Genomic DNA, 16,411 nt, shown 5'->3' on the forward strand with positions numbered 1-16,411 from the left:
TTGATGGTATCCACAAAATAAGACATGACAGCAAACACAATCAGGGACGTTTTGTGCTGCCATTTTTAATTTTATAAGGTTTCGCAGCATTTGTTTTTTGTATGTATATTGAATTATTATCAGAATTTTGGGGTGAATTTTTTTAATTAAGTTTTCTGTATTGTTTTCCCCCAATGCTGTTCAGTTTATACGAGACTTGTGGCTATTCCTGGGCTGGTCCAGTCTGAATCCCCTGCGAATAGTGGGGGGTCAACGTTACAGTAAATAAAAAATAAAAAAAGTTTAAATAGATTGGATGGATTGCTCCATTTTCTGATCGGATCGGTTATCAGGTTTTTTAACTTGTTGATTGGCTCCAAAATTGTGATTGTGTCAACCCTAAGAGAAAAGAATGTCATGCAGTTTTGGAATTGGAGTTTATGGCACAGTGACCTTTTTTTCCCTGTAATCTTGTACTAAACAAAGACACTATAGTCCAAACACAAACAAAAAAAAATTACAATTATAACTTAAAAAAAAAACACCCAGAGAAACCCACACAAGCATTTCGATCTGCTTTATAAGCAGTCAGCAATTTTGTGTTGAAATATTGATAGCAAATGGGAACCTAATATACAGCACCACAATATTTGACTTTGGAATAATGCAACGGTTTGTTTTAATTACTTGTGCAGTGTGTTTAATTAGGGGGCTGCCATGCTATGACTACCCCGCGCTTCGTGATGCATTTCGTGCGAGCGTGTGCGTCGACGTGTGCATGCGCTTGTCTTCATGTTGCGGCGGAGTGGATCAAATTGATTTGAGAGGCAGAACTGCGTAATCTTCTTTCGAAATTGGTATTCGACAGAAAGCTTATCTCTGGAGCCAGAGAGGAGGAGGCGGGGATGGGGGAATGCAAGTCGGGGGGTGAAATGAAAACGGGATTGCTGTCTTGGCTACCAGTGGTCACGTCTTGCTTTGACTTTTTTGTTTATTCCCAACTACAGAATAATAATCTTTGTCTTTGCACAGTTAGACATGTTGTTTTCTCAGATGTTTTATTCCACAGAAGAAACATTTTCACATTCTTTTTTTTTTTTTTTTTTTTTAAAGAGCTCAGAATTGTTCATTCGGTAGTCTTACCGATTCAACGTCTTATCATCATTGCTCTTTTTTTATTTATTTATTTTTTTTGTGTGTGCGTGCGTGCGTGCGTGTGCGTGCAAATACGTATAAATTTATACTCATTAATTCACCTAAAGCCTTATAAATATCCCATTACCCTTCGCCTTAACCAGGTACTTCAGAATCTTGCCAGAGTCGTGAAGTTTAAATGGTCAGGAGACCAGAGAAAAGGTCAGAAAAAAATAAAGAGAAAAGAAAGATAAATCAAAGTGAAATCCAGCACCGACCAAACACTTCCTGCCTTCCCCATGATTACAAAATCAAAGTCTGACGCCAACCCCGGAGGCCTCTAAATTCCAGCAAATTTAGCGAGATCTCAAGAGACCAGAGGAAAAACTAAAGAGAGGAAGGAGGGAAGGATCGATAAGGCAGAGTGAGATCCATAGAAGCCAGTACATCCAATCCATTTTCACATTCTTCACTGTCATACAACTGTAAACATAAGCTAAGTGCTCTCTTTGTCTTTAGAGATTTGTAGCTTTACCGTGCTTGTTTATACGTTCTGACATTTTAGCACCCCCTGTTGCTTAGCCTCAGATTTGGATGCTGCCATATTGTACTCTATTGTCTCCTCATGAATAAAGTTTGTCCCATTAATCGAGCAGATTGTCCAATTCATCACTAGCATGTTAAAAAATCAATAGGCTGCCACAAACGACAATTTTGCTAATCAACTAGTCACCAATAGTTGTTGTGATTAGTTGACTAAATGGATCATATGTAAATCGCAGCATATCGTATCAGCAAGCAGCTGCGTTTCACAGGGTTTCCCCCGGTTCTTTATACTTGTAGGCCTGGCGGGCTGCCAGGATTTTCTTGAACCAGCCTAAGTGTCACACCAACTTATTAGCTTACAACTTGAATTCTGCAAAGGGGAAGTCAAAAATTGTCTTTACAATATGTTGTATGTGACCTCATTAAGTCCAATTCACACTGGCAGTGCGAATTCCGTACGGCGGCCGTACGGACGCCGCAAGGATAGAACGCATTCAAGTGTACGTGTCAATTCACACCAGCTGCGGTGCGTCTGCGGTGCGGAAGGGATGCGGCGATGCGGAAGGTTTCCGCAAGCGTTTTATTTTTTCCGGACGCCGCATGCCGATTTTCCTGAAGCTGAAGAAATTACACGAGCCGGACAGGAAGTCGGGCGTCTCGCATCAAGATAAATCCGGTATATTTCTAAATAAAACCGCTTGCGAACTCGTTTTTTTTGGGAGGGAAGCTAGCTAGCTACATAGCATGACGTGAGTCACACATTTAAGACAAAAAATGAGCTGAGATTAAATTAAACATGACAAAATAACACTTTTTAAATACAAAACGTACTTACCCATGGTAGAAGTCCCAGAAATAATGTCCAAAAAGCATACATGTGACAACAGGTAAGCGTGGCTATTGCTTACATAATAGAACAAAATAGAAATAGACACGGTTGTTATTGTGTGCAGTTCCCCATTAAAAAAACACAAAAAAATGCCTTTACACGGACATCATAGAGAAGCTGCATAAAAAGTTTCTCTGTGATACAAATAGACTACAGGAAAGGTCTTTTCAATGTTGTCATTGAAGGTCTTTGGCCACGATGCACCCTGCGTGCGATATAAAGGGAGGCTGTAGAAAGCATTATACTGGCGACATCACACGAAACGCCCTCACGAGTAGAGACAGGAACAAAGTAAAGCTCTAAGGCAGCGCTGACGGCGAAGACTTGGCCCCGTAAATCACACGTTTGATTCTCAGCGCGCGTCAGCGGGTTGAACTTCAACGACCCCGCCGACCTCTCACGGCCCCCCATCGTGTGATTTACGAGTGTCGGGTGCGAATCGCCTCGTCGTTAGGAAAAGTACGAGCGGCTCAAATCCATACTGAACTCGATCATTTTTTTATATTTGAACATCATTACTTAAATTGGTACAGCGCAGAGCGCTGATTTGCGCTCTTAGCATTCACCACATGGGGACGACTGTATTATTCATGGAGATGAAACATGCTGTGAGGTTAATCAGATCTGGAGTTTTTTTTTTTTTTTTTTTTTTTTTTTTGCCCCATTTTATCATGCAAGCGTTACCACACAAGAAATATTTCACGTTTTCTAAGCAGCACGCTCCCGTGATTTATGTGAGGTTGAGATCCCCGCACGGGTCGTATAAACACCTTTAAAAAGACGTAGTGGGTCATTTCACACTAATGAGCGTCCTCAAACTGTGACTGCAAACTGCTCCCGTTTGGAGGCTGAAACGCACCCGGGAGGTTTTGCCAGCAGTAATCCCGATTTTTATTTATTTATTTATTGAGTTGCTGGCTTGCATGGGGAGTGAAAGTGAGCCAGCGACGTAACATTATTACGTCTCGCAGTATGAAATTGCAATCCTTGTGACTCATTTCCCACAGTCTCTCCTCTTCTAATCCTCAAAATTTGCAGGCTGCTCACAATACACAGTCAACACCTTTAAACCGTTTCAAAAAATAAATTATTTGACGTGTTTATTGTCTGATTGCTGCATGCTTACTTAAATGTCATTGCGCATTTATTGGCTTTCATTAAATAGTTATTTGCATCCTCAACTCGTGCATACCTACACAATCACGTTTGCCGATAATGTTGCCACGGCAAATATCGCATTTGCTCAACTAGTTTCTCTGTGGCACAATTGCAATAATACCCTTAAAGCCATTTTGCTAACCAAAGCTGCAGAACCTACCAAGGCATGTAAACAGGTGTGCACTGTACCCCATGCTGTCAGTGAATTACAAACATCACGACTATCACGATATGAAACTCACAATACAATAATTATCACTATATTGTGGGGAGGTCGACGATAGAGGTCACAATATTGGAAAGAAAAAAAAAAGAGCTCATACTAATAAAATACTAACAACCTACAATCTCTAATAGAACTTAATATTGAGACATTTATTTGCTAATGTACGTACGCATTGAGTTCCTCCACATATTGACTCGGTTCACAAGCATATTACGTTCCCCTTCATCTGACGATTAGCGTGGATTTTGAATGTAGAAGGGCCAAAACATGCGTTATGAAAATTAAACTGCACAAAAAAATAGCCACCAGAGGGTGCTAGAACTACACAAATGGGAATCAACTTGACTTTTTTAACAGATGTGCTGCTTTTAATATTGTGACATGAACACGACGATATTGTGCCAATTTTAATGTTGCGATATTACGATATTGCCGTTATTGATACATCCTTAGTAATAATATGTAAGTATGAAGTTTTCCTCAAATAGTGGTCCCTGCTTTATTAAATTATCAGTGGGTTTAGGAATGGGAAAGTACCAATACAAGCCTAAAAACATCTAATGCTGCACAGAAGTGTACCTTGTAATATAATATAAAAATAACATTGCTTAATAACAATTCAAAAAGGCCTCCCCTCAATCGACCTGTTTGCTGGCGCTCACGCATGCCTGTGCAGTGTGTCGCGAGAGGGCGGAGGATGTCTGCCAAGGGTGGGAAAACGGCAAACAGTGGCTTCCCAATTGTGGGGAAAGTAGTGTAAGCTGCTACGATTAGCGCAGAGCTCGGGTCTGCTCTCTTTATTTGTTATGGAGCTTAAGTTCTTAAGCGAGGACCGCTTAGAGTTGAGGCCTTCGTTCCTTGCTTCACTGCATCTTTTTGTCATTTTATATGTATCTGACTGAAATGGCAAAAGTACACATGCATGTACTTTGTTTAAGTAAAAGTGTAGGTAATAGTCTTAAAAAAAATAAAAAATTTAAAAAATAAAAAATAAAATAATAATAATAATAATAATAATAATAATAAATGCATAAATATTGACTGACTCTACTTGTAAACGTAAAATGTGCTTGTCACTTTGATAAAACAAACCAAAAAAAAAAAAAAAAAAAACTGCACACAATAGTTTCCCACTGTTAGCTTGCATAATAGTAATTATGCTAAGAAAACAAAACTCTCTTCGTGTTGGCTAAGTTTTATGCCATTAAAGCAATGTGTTGTCATAGCTTTGCTAGCAGTGTGAAATGCTAAAGAGCTAATGATAACTGAAAAATAAACCAATTTTGGACATATTCAAATCAAATCAAATTTTATTTATATGACACCTTTCATACATTAAAATGCAACACAACTGGGATGTAAAGTAGTTAGAACAAAAAGGTTTAGCTTCACGTATAATCAGGAGGAGCAGATGTGGTATACAAGTGAAGCATGTGAGGCTATGCTATATATTGTTTTAAGCTAACATTTAAAAAGAAAATGCTAGCATCACGTTTCTACCACTTTAAAATTCAACCAACCTGGTACATTTTGCGTGATGATGTTTTATTTTATTTCATGTTTTAAATTGCATCACCATCCATTGCAGTTGAAAAAAAAAGTAATATGTTTTGTAACAAAATAAGAAGAATTTCCAGATTCTAGTTTCAAATGTATGGAGTAAAATTCACTTAATTCACTTAAGAACCTATTCATACTTAAAGTAATTTTTTCCCAACGTGATGCCTAGAATAGGATCCTCTGGAAGAAAAAAAAAAAAAAAGTAACACAACCGCAGAGATACAAGCATATCCATGAGAATTCACACTCAGACAGTGTGCGCGCACACCCGTCTCTCCGGCAAGTGATTAAAAAGCATCGTTATGGCACTCGGGCCGTAATGAGGAGCGCACACCTGTTTCCCGCAGCTGCTTTGCTAGGCGCAAGCTGTCGCCCTTCACTTACGACCACACGCTTTGAAGGTGACGACTGTTTGATGCCGTAAATCCCCCGGCCAAGTATCCCGTCGCCACGGTAACGGACCTCATTAGGATTATGCGACTGGAAAGGCTCGTCCTATTAGTGCGGTCAAAAAGCAACATGTTAGTCAGATTTTGTCCTGGTGGAGTTAACAAGCATGCAAAAAAAACAAAAAAACAATTAAATTCCATGGTTAGATACATCCTGCTTCATTGACATGTTCCAGTACTTGAAGATGGTGGCGCTGTGGTGCATCTTTGCGCATATGACCAACAATTTGTTTACCAGATCGTTTGAGAAATGATGGAAAAACTGGAACTGTAAATATGGTTGTCCATGTTCACTCCCCATGCTTTATACTTGCAAAATGAGCATCATTACGTGGAAAAATACACACTATGCGTTCCTCTTACTGTGCTTATGAGCCATTATTTCGACATTACCATATGTACCCTAGCAACCATTAACCTCTCTTCCAGGTTGTCGGTGTATAGGTGAAACACAATATGCATCAAGGTGTGTCTCTATGGATGAAAAGCAGCCATGCGGCCATTTAGTTTTATTTTACCTCCCTAGCTTGACTGCACACTAGTTCTGAAGTAAAGCAGCAGTCCTATCACATTCATCTTGCCAACTCCATGATTGCTGCTCATGTCGTCTTGTGCTGTGCACTAAAGGTGCAGGATTTGAAATAAGAACAATGCAAAATGAATAGCGGAACCAGTAATTATTGTTCCAGCCCCCTCAAAAACACCAATAAAATGGTTTTATTAAGAAAAACATTCAGTCATACCATAATTTAATGGAATGTAAGGAATTAAACTTTATTTAAAGGAATTTGTCTGGCATGCTAATTCAATAGCTTTCTCATGTTTACACCTCGGCCACAAGGGGCAGTATAATACATACATACACATAGGGGTAGATTCACGAAGAATGCGCTGCGTCGGGTAATAGTGCGGGGGGAAGGTGATTCACCTCGCAAATGGAACCCCACAGGTAACACCTGTCGAGAAATGTAGTCCCATCAGTACTTTTTCTTTCAGGGATGCCATTTCACTTCTGGAGTGTCTAAAATGATCATTATAGTGCGAATCCCCCCCCCCCCCCCCCCCCCGCCCCCACCCACTGCAAACAGATTCTATTTTTATTCAAGGATGAGAGCTATGCTGATAACGAAGGTTGGCGTTCGCAGAAGAACGCGGGAGGCTCGACTGAAATAATCAATGAACCGTAGCGCACCAGGGGCGGGGAAAGCTAAAGAAAGAGATGTTTTCTCACCACTGCAGTAAATTGATGTAGACTCCCTATAAGTGTGTGTGTGTGTGGTGTCCATTAAGCAAGACGGGGTCAAGGGCTACCTGCAGTCATCGAAAATATGCTCCCATGCTTGTTTCAGCACAAATTACACCTGACTGGAGTACAAAGTAGATGGATTAACCTCCCTCTCTCTTTTTTCTTCTCCCATTCCATCCCTTCTTCCCTTCTTCTCTTCTTTTTACAGGTAAGTTGCTGAAGTGAGCATGAGGTGCCTCCAAAGGTAAAGCATGCAGTCATCTGCCTCATTTTGGAAGGTTATGTTGATTAAAAATAACATTACATAAGGTGGCATCTTAATAAATACCAGCAGCACAAGAACGCTATACAGTAGTTCTTCAGTCACACCATATTTTCTCATTGTGCGGCCAGGCGGGTTTCTTTACTCAAATGCAGATGGGAAATAGGGATTTTTAGAAGAATATTAAATAGGTACGTTAACGTTTATATCACATGTAGGGCTGAAGGAGGAGACATGAATTGTATATGTAATTGAATGTATATATATTGAATATCGTAGAATATAGACTACTAAATAAGAACATATGCTAATAACCTTAAAAAAACACGAAAACAGGGGTTGCCTCCCTCGCCCGAGGAGCGCCGTGCGTCTTTTCGCCCGCCGGCTGTGTTGTGTTTGGCTGCTAATCTGTTTATCTAATCAGATTCTGAGGTTACGGCTCTGTCTCATTAACGTGCGGGATATTGATCGTGCTGCGTTGTCTTCTGCGGCGGCCCACGGCTGCGCTCGCAGATGGGAAGGAATGCAGCTCTTTTTTTTTTTTTTCTTTTTTTTTCCCCTCATAGCTCATCAATCGATCCCGCCTCGTCTCAGGGTTGCTGCGTGTGCGAGCTTGCAAAAGTAAAAATAGCTTGCGAAGGAGACACGGATTCCTGGAGATACGGTTTGAAGTGTGTGGAGACGCTGCTGGAAAAAGTGTAAACAAACGATCAACGTTTAAGCGCATCTATGATGAATGAAGAGTTTCACCTTAGCAGAGGTTCCACAGTTCTCGTCTATTCATATTTTAATATCCTGATTGCATGCATTCCTGGAAGGCATCATTTCATTTCCCTCTCCACACAAAGCTGTTTATCATCATAAAATACTTGAGGAACTTCAAAGTTTTGACACAGTCTGATCCGGGAGGCAGTCGGCCTAACTGTTTATTTTGATTATTTGTCACGGCGGAAATAATTTATAGGAAATAATCTTTTCCATAATCAGGCAGGTAAACATAAATTCTTTCTTGACTGTATGCTTCTGTTCAAATAATATTTCTTAAATTACATTCAAGTGTAAAAATAAGGCATAATGTCAAAGACTGAGTTTTTCTGTGATGCATCACATGTGAACATTTTAAAATTATAAATGGACTGCTTTTTATATTGCGCTTGATTGCCAAACAAATAAGTTAACAAGTGCATAATGAGCTCTGGTTGTGTGCCCAGTTTATTGCGTTTTTAAATCCGTGTTTGTCATACCAGTGTGAAAATAAGTTTGATTAAAAAACTGTATTACCGTTTGGACTTTAAATTACATAATGCGAAGGCTTTGTGTGTCTTTTAAGCATTAATCATTTCTACAAAAGTGCTAAAAATCTTTATCAACTCAATTAACTTGAAAATCAACCAGATCAAAATTTCTTTGCGACAATAAAAACTTCGGAAAAAGTGTTTGTGAACGTCTTTTCCTGCAAACTTGAGCGAACCCTGACGAGAAAACAACATCCACAACGTGTGCGCACAATCACAAGCCTTCGCCAATCAATGAGATACGGTCTTTCGTTCGTGAACTTTGTGAAGTTTAGTCAGATCCACAGTAGTGATTCTGTCGGCTAAAACAGCACATGAGTTTTTTTTGTTTGTTTTTTTTAAAATTATTATTATTTTTTAATCATCAATAGGAACTGCAACAGTGCCAGGCTGTCAGAAAAAAAAAGAATGCAAAGCCTATTAACTCATTTGCTCCCAATAACGTGTAAATAACGTTTTTTTTTATGTTTTAAGTGTCCCAAAGACGTATTTATACGTTTTTTGTGGTTTTTTTCATGCTAGAGCATACAGAAGGCTTTGATGCAGCCTCTCAACTGCAAAGAACGGTTGCAGAAATGGTAGTTATTACACAAACGGCCAGCAGGTGGCAGCAGAGCAAAGGAGATCAACCAGGGCCATCAAGAAAAAAAGCTAAATTACTTACAATTTTAAATAGATTTGTGAAAACTGATGAAACTTAGCTCTCTTCTAATGCTAATTGCTGCAAAACAGAAACAGATAGAAACATACTTTTTTTTTTCCTGATGAAAGAAGAGACTTTAATCGTTCTTTTGATAGGTTCCATGCTTTTATAACAATTGAACACAATATTCTGTGGGCCTTGAAAAAACAGTCAAAATTCAGTAAAACAGCCGGGAGCGAACGGGATTGCTTCTGTGAAAATGGCTGGGAGTGAATGAGTTAAACTGCCTTTGAAAAGTAGTCCAACAGCTCTTGCCTGCCTATATGAGCCTCTAGCTCACTAGCTAGCTGCTAGTCCAGGACTGTCAACGGTCACACATTTCTCACCATTCTCACGATCTCACACTTTACTTTTATTTTTCACAAAAAGAAAAAGTATCTGGTACCAGGATGGGATGGGCAAACTAAATTCCAATTCAATTTTTCATCATTCATTTCCGGGTCTACGCCGAATGGTTTGTGTTTACATTGCTTCCCCCCTATTGTTTGAACGGGTTAGCTGAGCCAGTAATGTAGACTGCCATCTCGCATCCCCATTCATTTAAATGTGTCAGCCTTGCCTAGCGTAGCTGTTACCTGGCTGTTGCGTTGTCGTGTGTGCCATGTGATATTTCTCTGAATATGATTTATCAAGTGAATGTTTGAGGGTTTGAATGATATTGAAGTGCTTTAGAGCCCAGTCTCTTTGTTATTTTGTTTCTTTGATATTAGGTACTGTGGTGAACCTGTCAGTCAAAAAATGAGTGCCTTGCGGGAGATTGGCAAAAGTGACAGAACATCCACCAAGAGATTTTAAGTTAAATCAACCTCGCTACCTTCTTGTCACTTCCTTCAATATAACCAATACTATATTTTTATATATTTTGTATTTTATATATTGAGAATCAGAAAATATTTTAACATTGAACAGTGAGACACTGATAATTATCATGCAGCTTGTGCTATTTCTTTAATATTTGTCTTTTGAATGTTTGATCGTGTGTGTGCACTGGATTATTAATTGGGTGGCAAGCTATGAGACTAGTCTGGGCCTGAAATCTGGAGACTGCCTGCCGCTCTCAGTTTGAACTAAAACTGAACCTTCACTGCTCTGGTTGTGCTAGTGGGAGTCTGCATCTTCATGCAGCCGGTCCCCTTTATTATTTAAAGATAAATAAATAAATAATGCTGATGTATTGTTGCCTGTAATTTACTGACATTAATTTTAAAAAAAAAATGACAGAAGCACAGATAAAATAACCTCGACAGATGATGGATGGATGATTACAGTTTAGTTTAGTTTGGTTTGACATAATTGATGATTAACAACGATTCATTTTTTTGATGATTGTTTTGATTGATGCACCCACTTCTGTTTTCTTGCCCTTGCAACTTACTTGTAGTCCATTCATTTATTCAACACATTCCCTCCCCAATTCTTGGAGTATTTCTCTGAACAGTTTGGCAGTGAATTGTTGAACTGTTGTCCATTAAAGACAATTTTATTTGTGCAGATTGAATGAAGGCTGAATTAAATGCTTTTCCTATTGTTTATTTTTTAACGTTGTTTGTCTTTGCAAATATAAATATTCCACGATGCCGAAGTTTTCAGTTTGTCATTCTCCACGAATAGAGCTGAATAGTGTTGTTCCGATACCGATACTGGTATCGGCAGAGGTGCCGATACTGCATTAAAACAGTGGTATCGGTATCGGTGACTACTCACAAGTAACATGCCGATACCATTAATTCCAACGCTAATATAGGATTTTGGATGCAGCATCTTGCATCTTGCTGGTGCACGACATTCACTGGTATGTGACATGTTCACTGCATGCCGATCTAAGATATCCTTTTGGCCCTTGAATGCTCTGAACCAATGGCAGGACAGATTTTTCATGTTGAGGAAAAAAAAACCTTAAGTATCGATATGGTATCGGTATCGGCCGATACTGCAAACCTGGGTATCGGTATCGGGAGCCAAAAAACGGTATCGGAACAACACTAGAGCTGAATCTTATCTCCTGAGTCTAGGCCATCACCAGTATGTACCCTGTACTCAATAACTGTCTTGCACATAGGATAATGTACATGTTGCATACCACTGGGGGAAAAGGGGGTTAAAGTGATACTTGACTCATTTAGCTATTTTCAGCAGTAACAAACATGTTGTCCAGAATTAATTTGATAACTTTATTTTTCATGTACAATACCTTTAAAAAATATCAAAAAATATCATGCTTGCGTGAGTGTGAGTGTGTGTGTGTGTGTGTGTGTGTGTGTGTGTGCGTGCGCCAGTATAATGCGTCATACTGCGACTTGCAGAAAAGCCCGGGAGCTCCCCTCTGCCTGCTCCCATGCTGCTTGCTCCTCGCTGTTACGTAACGATGCTCCTCTCACACGTTCACTTTCAGTGGCTCTCAACTTGTTGTGTGATGTGCACAATAATGTGGTAATTTTCCAAGGCCCAGTTGTGTTGTGTTGTGTACAAGTGGGATGTTTTTGTGCTGACACTTCACAGTTGACGGTTAACAATGCTAAGGAGTGTCCATCGGTATTTTGCTCACTGCTTCACTTCCTTTATTTTACAGTTAGACCGTTAATTTGAGTTTAATGCTCAGGATGTTTTTTGTTTGTTTGTTTATTTGTGTTAAAGAATATTAATAATAATTATTGTATTTGAAGGGGACATTCTATTTTTCTCCTGGGGGGAAAAAATCTACCGTATTTTCCGCACTATAAGGCGCACCGCATTATAAGGCGCACCCTCAACGAATCACATATTCTAAAACTTTTTCCATATATAAGGCGTACCGCATTATAAGGCGCACTTTCAATGAATGACATATTTAAAAACTTTTTTCCATATATAAGGCGCTACAGTAGGCTGGGGTTACATTATGCATCCATTAGATGGTACTGCGCTAAAGGGAATGTTAACAAAACAGTCAGATAGGTCAGTCAAACTTTATTAATAGATTACAAACCAGCTTTCTGACAACTCCATTCACTCCCAAAATGAATAAACAGCTGTTTTATTATTTTCTGTAAGTATTAGTATTAGCTAGCGATCCAAGATGGCGGGATCTTCTGCGCATGCGCGTCACCGATCGTGCAGGGTCACCGATAGCGTCTTGACAGCGAGACCTGTTGCGGCTCAATATTGATCCATATATAAGGCGTACTGGATTATAAGGCGCATGGCCAGCTTTTGAAAAAATTGAAGGCTTTTAGGTGCGCCTTATAGTCGTGAAAATACGGTACTTTTGAAAAATTTATTATTATTATTTATTTTATTTTATTTTATTTTACTTAGTTGTTTTTTTTTGCAGTTTCTATAGTTCAAAACGTTGTTGAAGTGCTCTATGAATAAAGTTGAATTGAGTACAGTACAGTTGACAGAACAATAAGTCGAATCAATCCATCAGTCAGTCCACAATAGTTTGAATAAAAATAGTGCTTAGGCGCTCTTTGTTGCAGCAGGTGCTGCCTGCTCGGCCCGGTCGTTTTACCCGGGCGAACAATAATAGCCGTAACATGACACTTTGTTGATCTCTGCGGGGAAGCTCTCAACAGTATTTGTGCCTTGCACTGATGACGTCATTTGGGAGGCTCACATACTGAGCGGCGCACCTGGAGCCGCTACACATGGGTGGGGCGGGACCCACTAAAATATTAATGTGGCCGCAGGAGGTGCATACTCTTAAGTGCTCTTTGCATTATGGAGTGTACACTCAGCGTTATAATATTCATGTAGCATTCAGTCAAATGAGGTCCGATGCAAAAAAAAAACAACAACAACATACATTATATGGTTAATGTGCTGTTAGGGTCATACAAAATTTTGACATTGAAAAACAATAACTGAGATATATTGTCTCCATACATTTTTTTTACCCTCCCAATGTCGAGGAGCAGCTTTCTATTTTTTTTTCCCCCTTAATCTGCCGGGAGTCCCAGCAGAGTGACAGCCGGGTTACATTTGGGTGACGGCGACGTGTGAATGAAAAGGAGGTGAAAGTTTGACTTTTAAATGTCACGGGAGCCATGAGCACATAGAAACACACGCACACACGCAGAGGGGTGGCCGGGTCGCTGCTGCGTGCCCCTCAGTCGCTGCTGTCACATCCAGTCAAGACACAAAAAGCCACAACACTCTGCTGCATCTGCACAGAGAAATGATAGCAAATATACTGAGAGCAGAGCGCTTCAAGAGTGTTCAGATAATAGTTTGTTTACATTGAATCTATAATTGTTCTATTCTCACAATTGAATGTTTGCTTAAGTGCCACTGTTTTTTTTTTCTAATTGTGAAAATCAGTTTTACAATTCATTTGCGGCAAAATTTACCGACTTGCACACTTTCGAGCAGATCTGTAAAATTTTACACACATTAATGCGAGTTTTGTATTTTCATCACACATTCCCAAAACATACATGTTAGGTTAATTAACTCTTGCCGAAGTCAGCTGTTATCCAGCTGTTGAACATATTTATTCTGTTTGATACATTCTATGAACCCTGGGTATTTTTTTCTTTCCATTTTGTCACAGAATTATTGTGACATGGAAAACATAACTGCCACATAACCAAGCCAGAGAGAAAAAAAAAAAAAAAAAGCCGAAAGTGGTGAGGTGTCCGAGCCGGTCCATTAATATTCTCGACCTCTAACGTGGAGGATTTTGGGGGTCGGTTTGGAAGGGCGTGTGCCGCTCAGTCTGGTGGTTTTTCTTCCGCACTTTGTAGACAGAAAATTAAGCACAGCCCTGTTTTGGCTGCGAGATAATTTTATATCCCGCAAAGATCCTCCTAACCCGTAATTACTTTCACAGTTTAATGTCACACAAGTCCACCCTCATGTACATTCACAACGCACTTCCCGTGTGCTGTTCTTTCCGCCTTCATAATTCATGCCCTTGAACGGAATTCAGGGCAGTGGAGAAAAAAAAAAAAAAAAACAGCGCACAAAAAGCCTTGTGATTCATTTCTTTTGCTCTAAAAAGTCATTCAAATGTGTCTTAGCCTGAATTCTAATTTCACGATGAGTATTCTCAGCGATTTCTGGTTTTAGCGGCTTCGTGTTTTTAATCCTCAATTAGTTTTGAAGCACAGCAAGGAAAAATTAAAGCCAATGAAGTCAGGTCAATAAATGTACTGAGGGTGTCAAAATTGAGTTAATTCACAGTTCCCTTCACGCCACTAATTTTTTGAACACGTCATTAATACGCACCTTACTTGGAAAGCCTGTACTGGGAGATTTCCAGTCGCAACGTGACAATAATGCATTTTTTTTTGTGGAGACTGGTGTCAATTTGTATTTTACAATTTTAAAAATGTGCAGAATTTCACAAGTTACTTCATGTTAAAGATTAGGTAGATAGCTCTTAATATGAAAAGAAAAATACACTGAGCTGTCACTAACGTCTTACAAATGCAATTATGCCATCTAGTGGCAGAAATATGACAACACAAATCAATAGCGTACTCGTTATTTACAGTACAGTACATCTTTTTAATTTTAACTCAATTTTCTGAATTATTATGAAATTACTGTATAAATGACTAAAAGATGCAGCCATATTTCTATTTATTTAACATTTTCTTTCAACTTACGTTGACAAGAGTATGAAAACTGTTAATTGTACATTTTATTGAACTTTTAGAACAGATATAAAATTTGCGATTAATCGTGAATTAACTAATGAAGTCATACGATTAATTATGGTTAAAAAAAAATTTAATCGCCTGACACCCCTAGTGCTAATATAACATATATGCCATGACATCATATCTAGTTGCTCTGAATAGCACTGTCAGGTTAGCGCTGACGCTAACAACATGAGTAGTGTCCTGGGTAGTCCACCGGTATCATAGACCAATAAAAATGTTCCATTATTACAAACGGGCGTACCATCAACATAACTTCTTAGTTCACATATAAATGTTGAATCATTTCAATTCATCGTTCCTCTTCCAAGAGTGGACATATATTTCCCCACAAGCCTGGTAATTACTGTATCGCGGGGTCACTTGTGGGCCGTAGCGTCCCTCTGTGGAATTACTAATCACGCTCACATTGACAATCAGTCCAATACAGCAGGGTGATTAAGGCTACTACGAGTCAGCCGGCGCAAGGGGAGAGAAGTCAGCCCGAGTGTCTCGACCGCAACAGTGACACAACGTTGGTGCAATGCAGGAGAGGTCTATTTTTGGAGGGCTTGAGCAACCGAGCTGGGAAATGGAGGTGCTGGGGTGCACAGTTTGACGGGCAGCGAGAAATTAGGACAAGGTGCAGATGCAACAGTGGGTTTGTGAATGAGAAGCGCGTAGGCATACGTTTCTGCTGCCAATTTGCTATTCACAAACTTGCCTATTCACACTATCGTGCTCACAATCTTTCTGTAATGTTTATAATGCCTCAAAATGGGGCGCAAGGTTTTTCTTAAATCGGAGGTAAACCCAAAGATTTTAACCCCCAATCATCTAAACAAGGTGTTCTGATTAATATTGCGTTTGTGGAATATGAGTTATGCCACAAAATCCAGCCGATTTTATCCATCTCATGGCAGCCATTTTGCCGCTTGCTGTCGACTGGAAATGACATCACAGTTGCTCAGGGCTCACGGAATGACCAATTATGGCTCACCGTTTTTTTTTTTTTTTGTTTTTTTTTAAGCTGAGCCGTGATTGGTTGTTGCCTGAGCCTAAGCAACTGTGATGTCATTTTCAGTTGACCACAGGTGGTAAAATGGCCGCCCCCTGAGATGGACAAAAATGGGTGGATTTTGCTGCTTAACACAAACAAAATATTTATCATAATATCGTGGACTAGTGGAGGTAAATTGAGCATATTGTTGTAAAGATGATTTTTGTGTTGACTTCCCCATTAACAGGAATTGATCTCAATGAAGTATGTTTACAATTTAAACTGTTATAAGCAATCATCTTCTATTTGCGGTAGTCCGTTCAGATGAGCGTCTTGAATG

The 16,411-nt window shown here is 39.5% G+C and overlaps 1 protein-coding gene across 3 annotated transcripts in view; it reads left to right on the plus strand.

Moving 5' to 3' along the window:
- pde4d (phosphodiesterase 4D, cAMP-specific) overlaps positions 1-16,411 on the plus strand; it is a 162,094-nt gene that overhangs the window by 77,767 nt on the left and 67,916 nt on the right. The window contains exon 1 of one of the 3 annotated variants that reach the window (XM_077520818.1): positions 7,396-7,431. The exons of the other annotated variants lie outside the window; for them this stretch is intronic. Coding sequence (XP_077376944.1) covers positions 7,415-7,431 — 17 coding nt within the window. The 5' untranslated portion in view covers positions 7,396-7,414. Of the gene's footprint in view, positions 1-7,395; positions 7,432-16,411 lie in introns of those variants that run through there. 3 annotated transcript variants of the gene reach the window in all.

The sequence above is a fragment of the Festucalex cinctus genome, chromosome 5 (genome assembly GCF_051991245.1).
Source record: "Festucalex cinctus isolate MCC-2025b chromosome 5, RoL_Fcin_1.0, whole genome shotgun sequence".
Classification (NCBI taxonomy): Eukaryota; Metazoa; Chordata; class Actinopteri; order Syngnathiformes; family Syngnathidae; genus Festucalex; species Festucalex cinctus.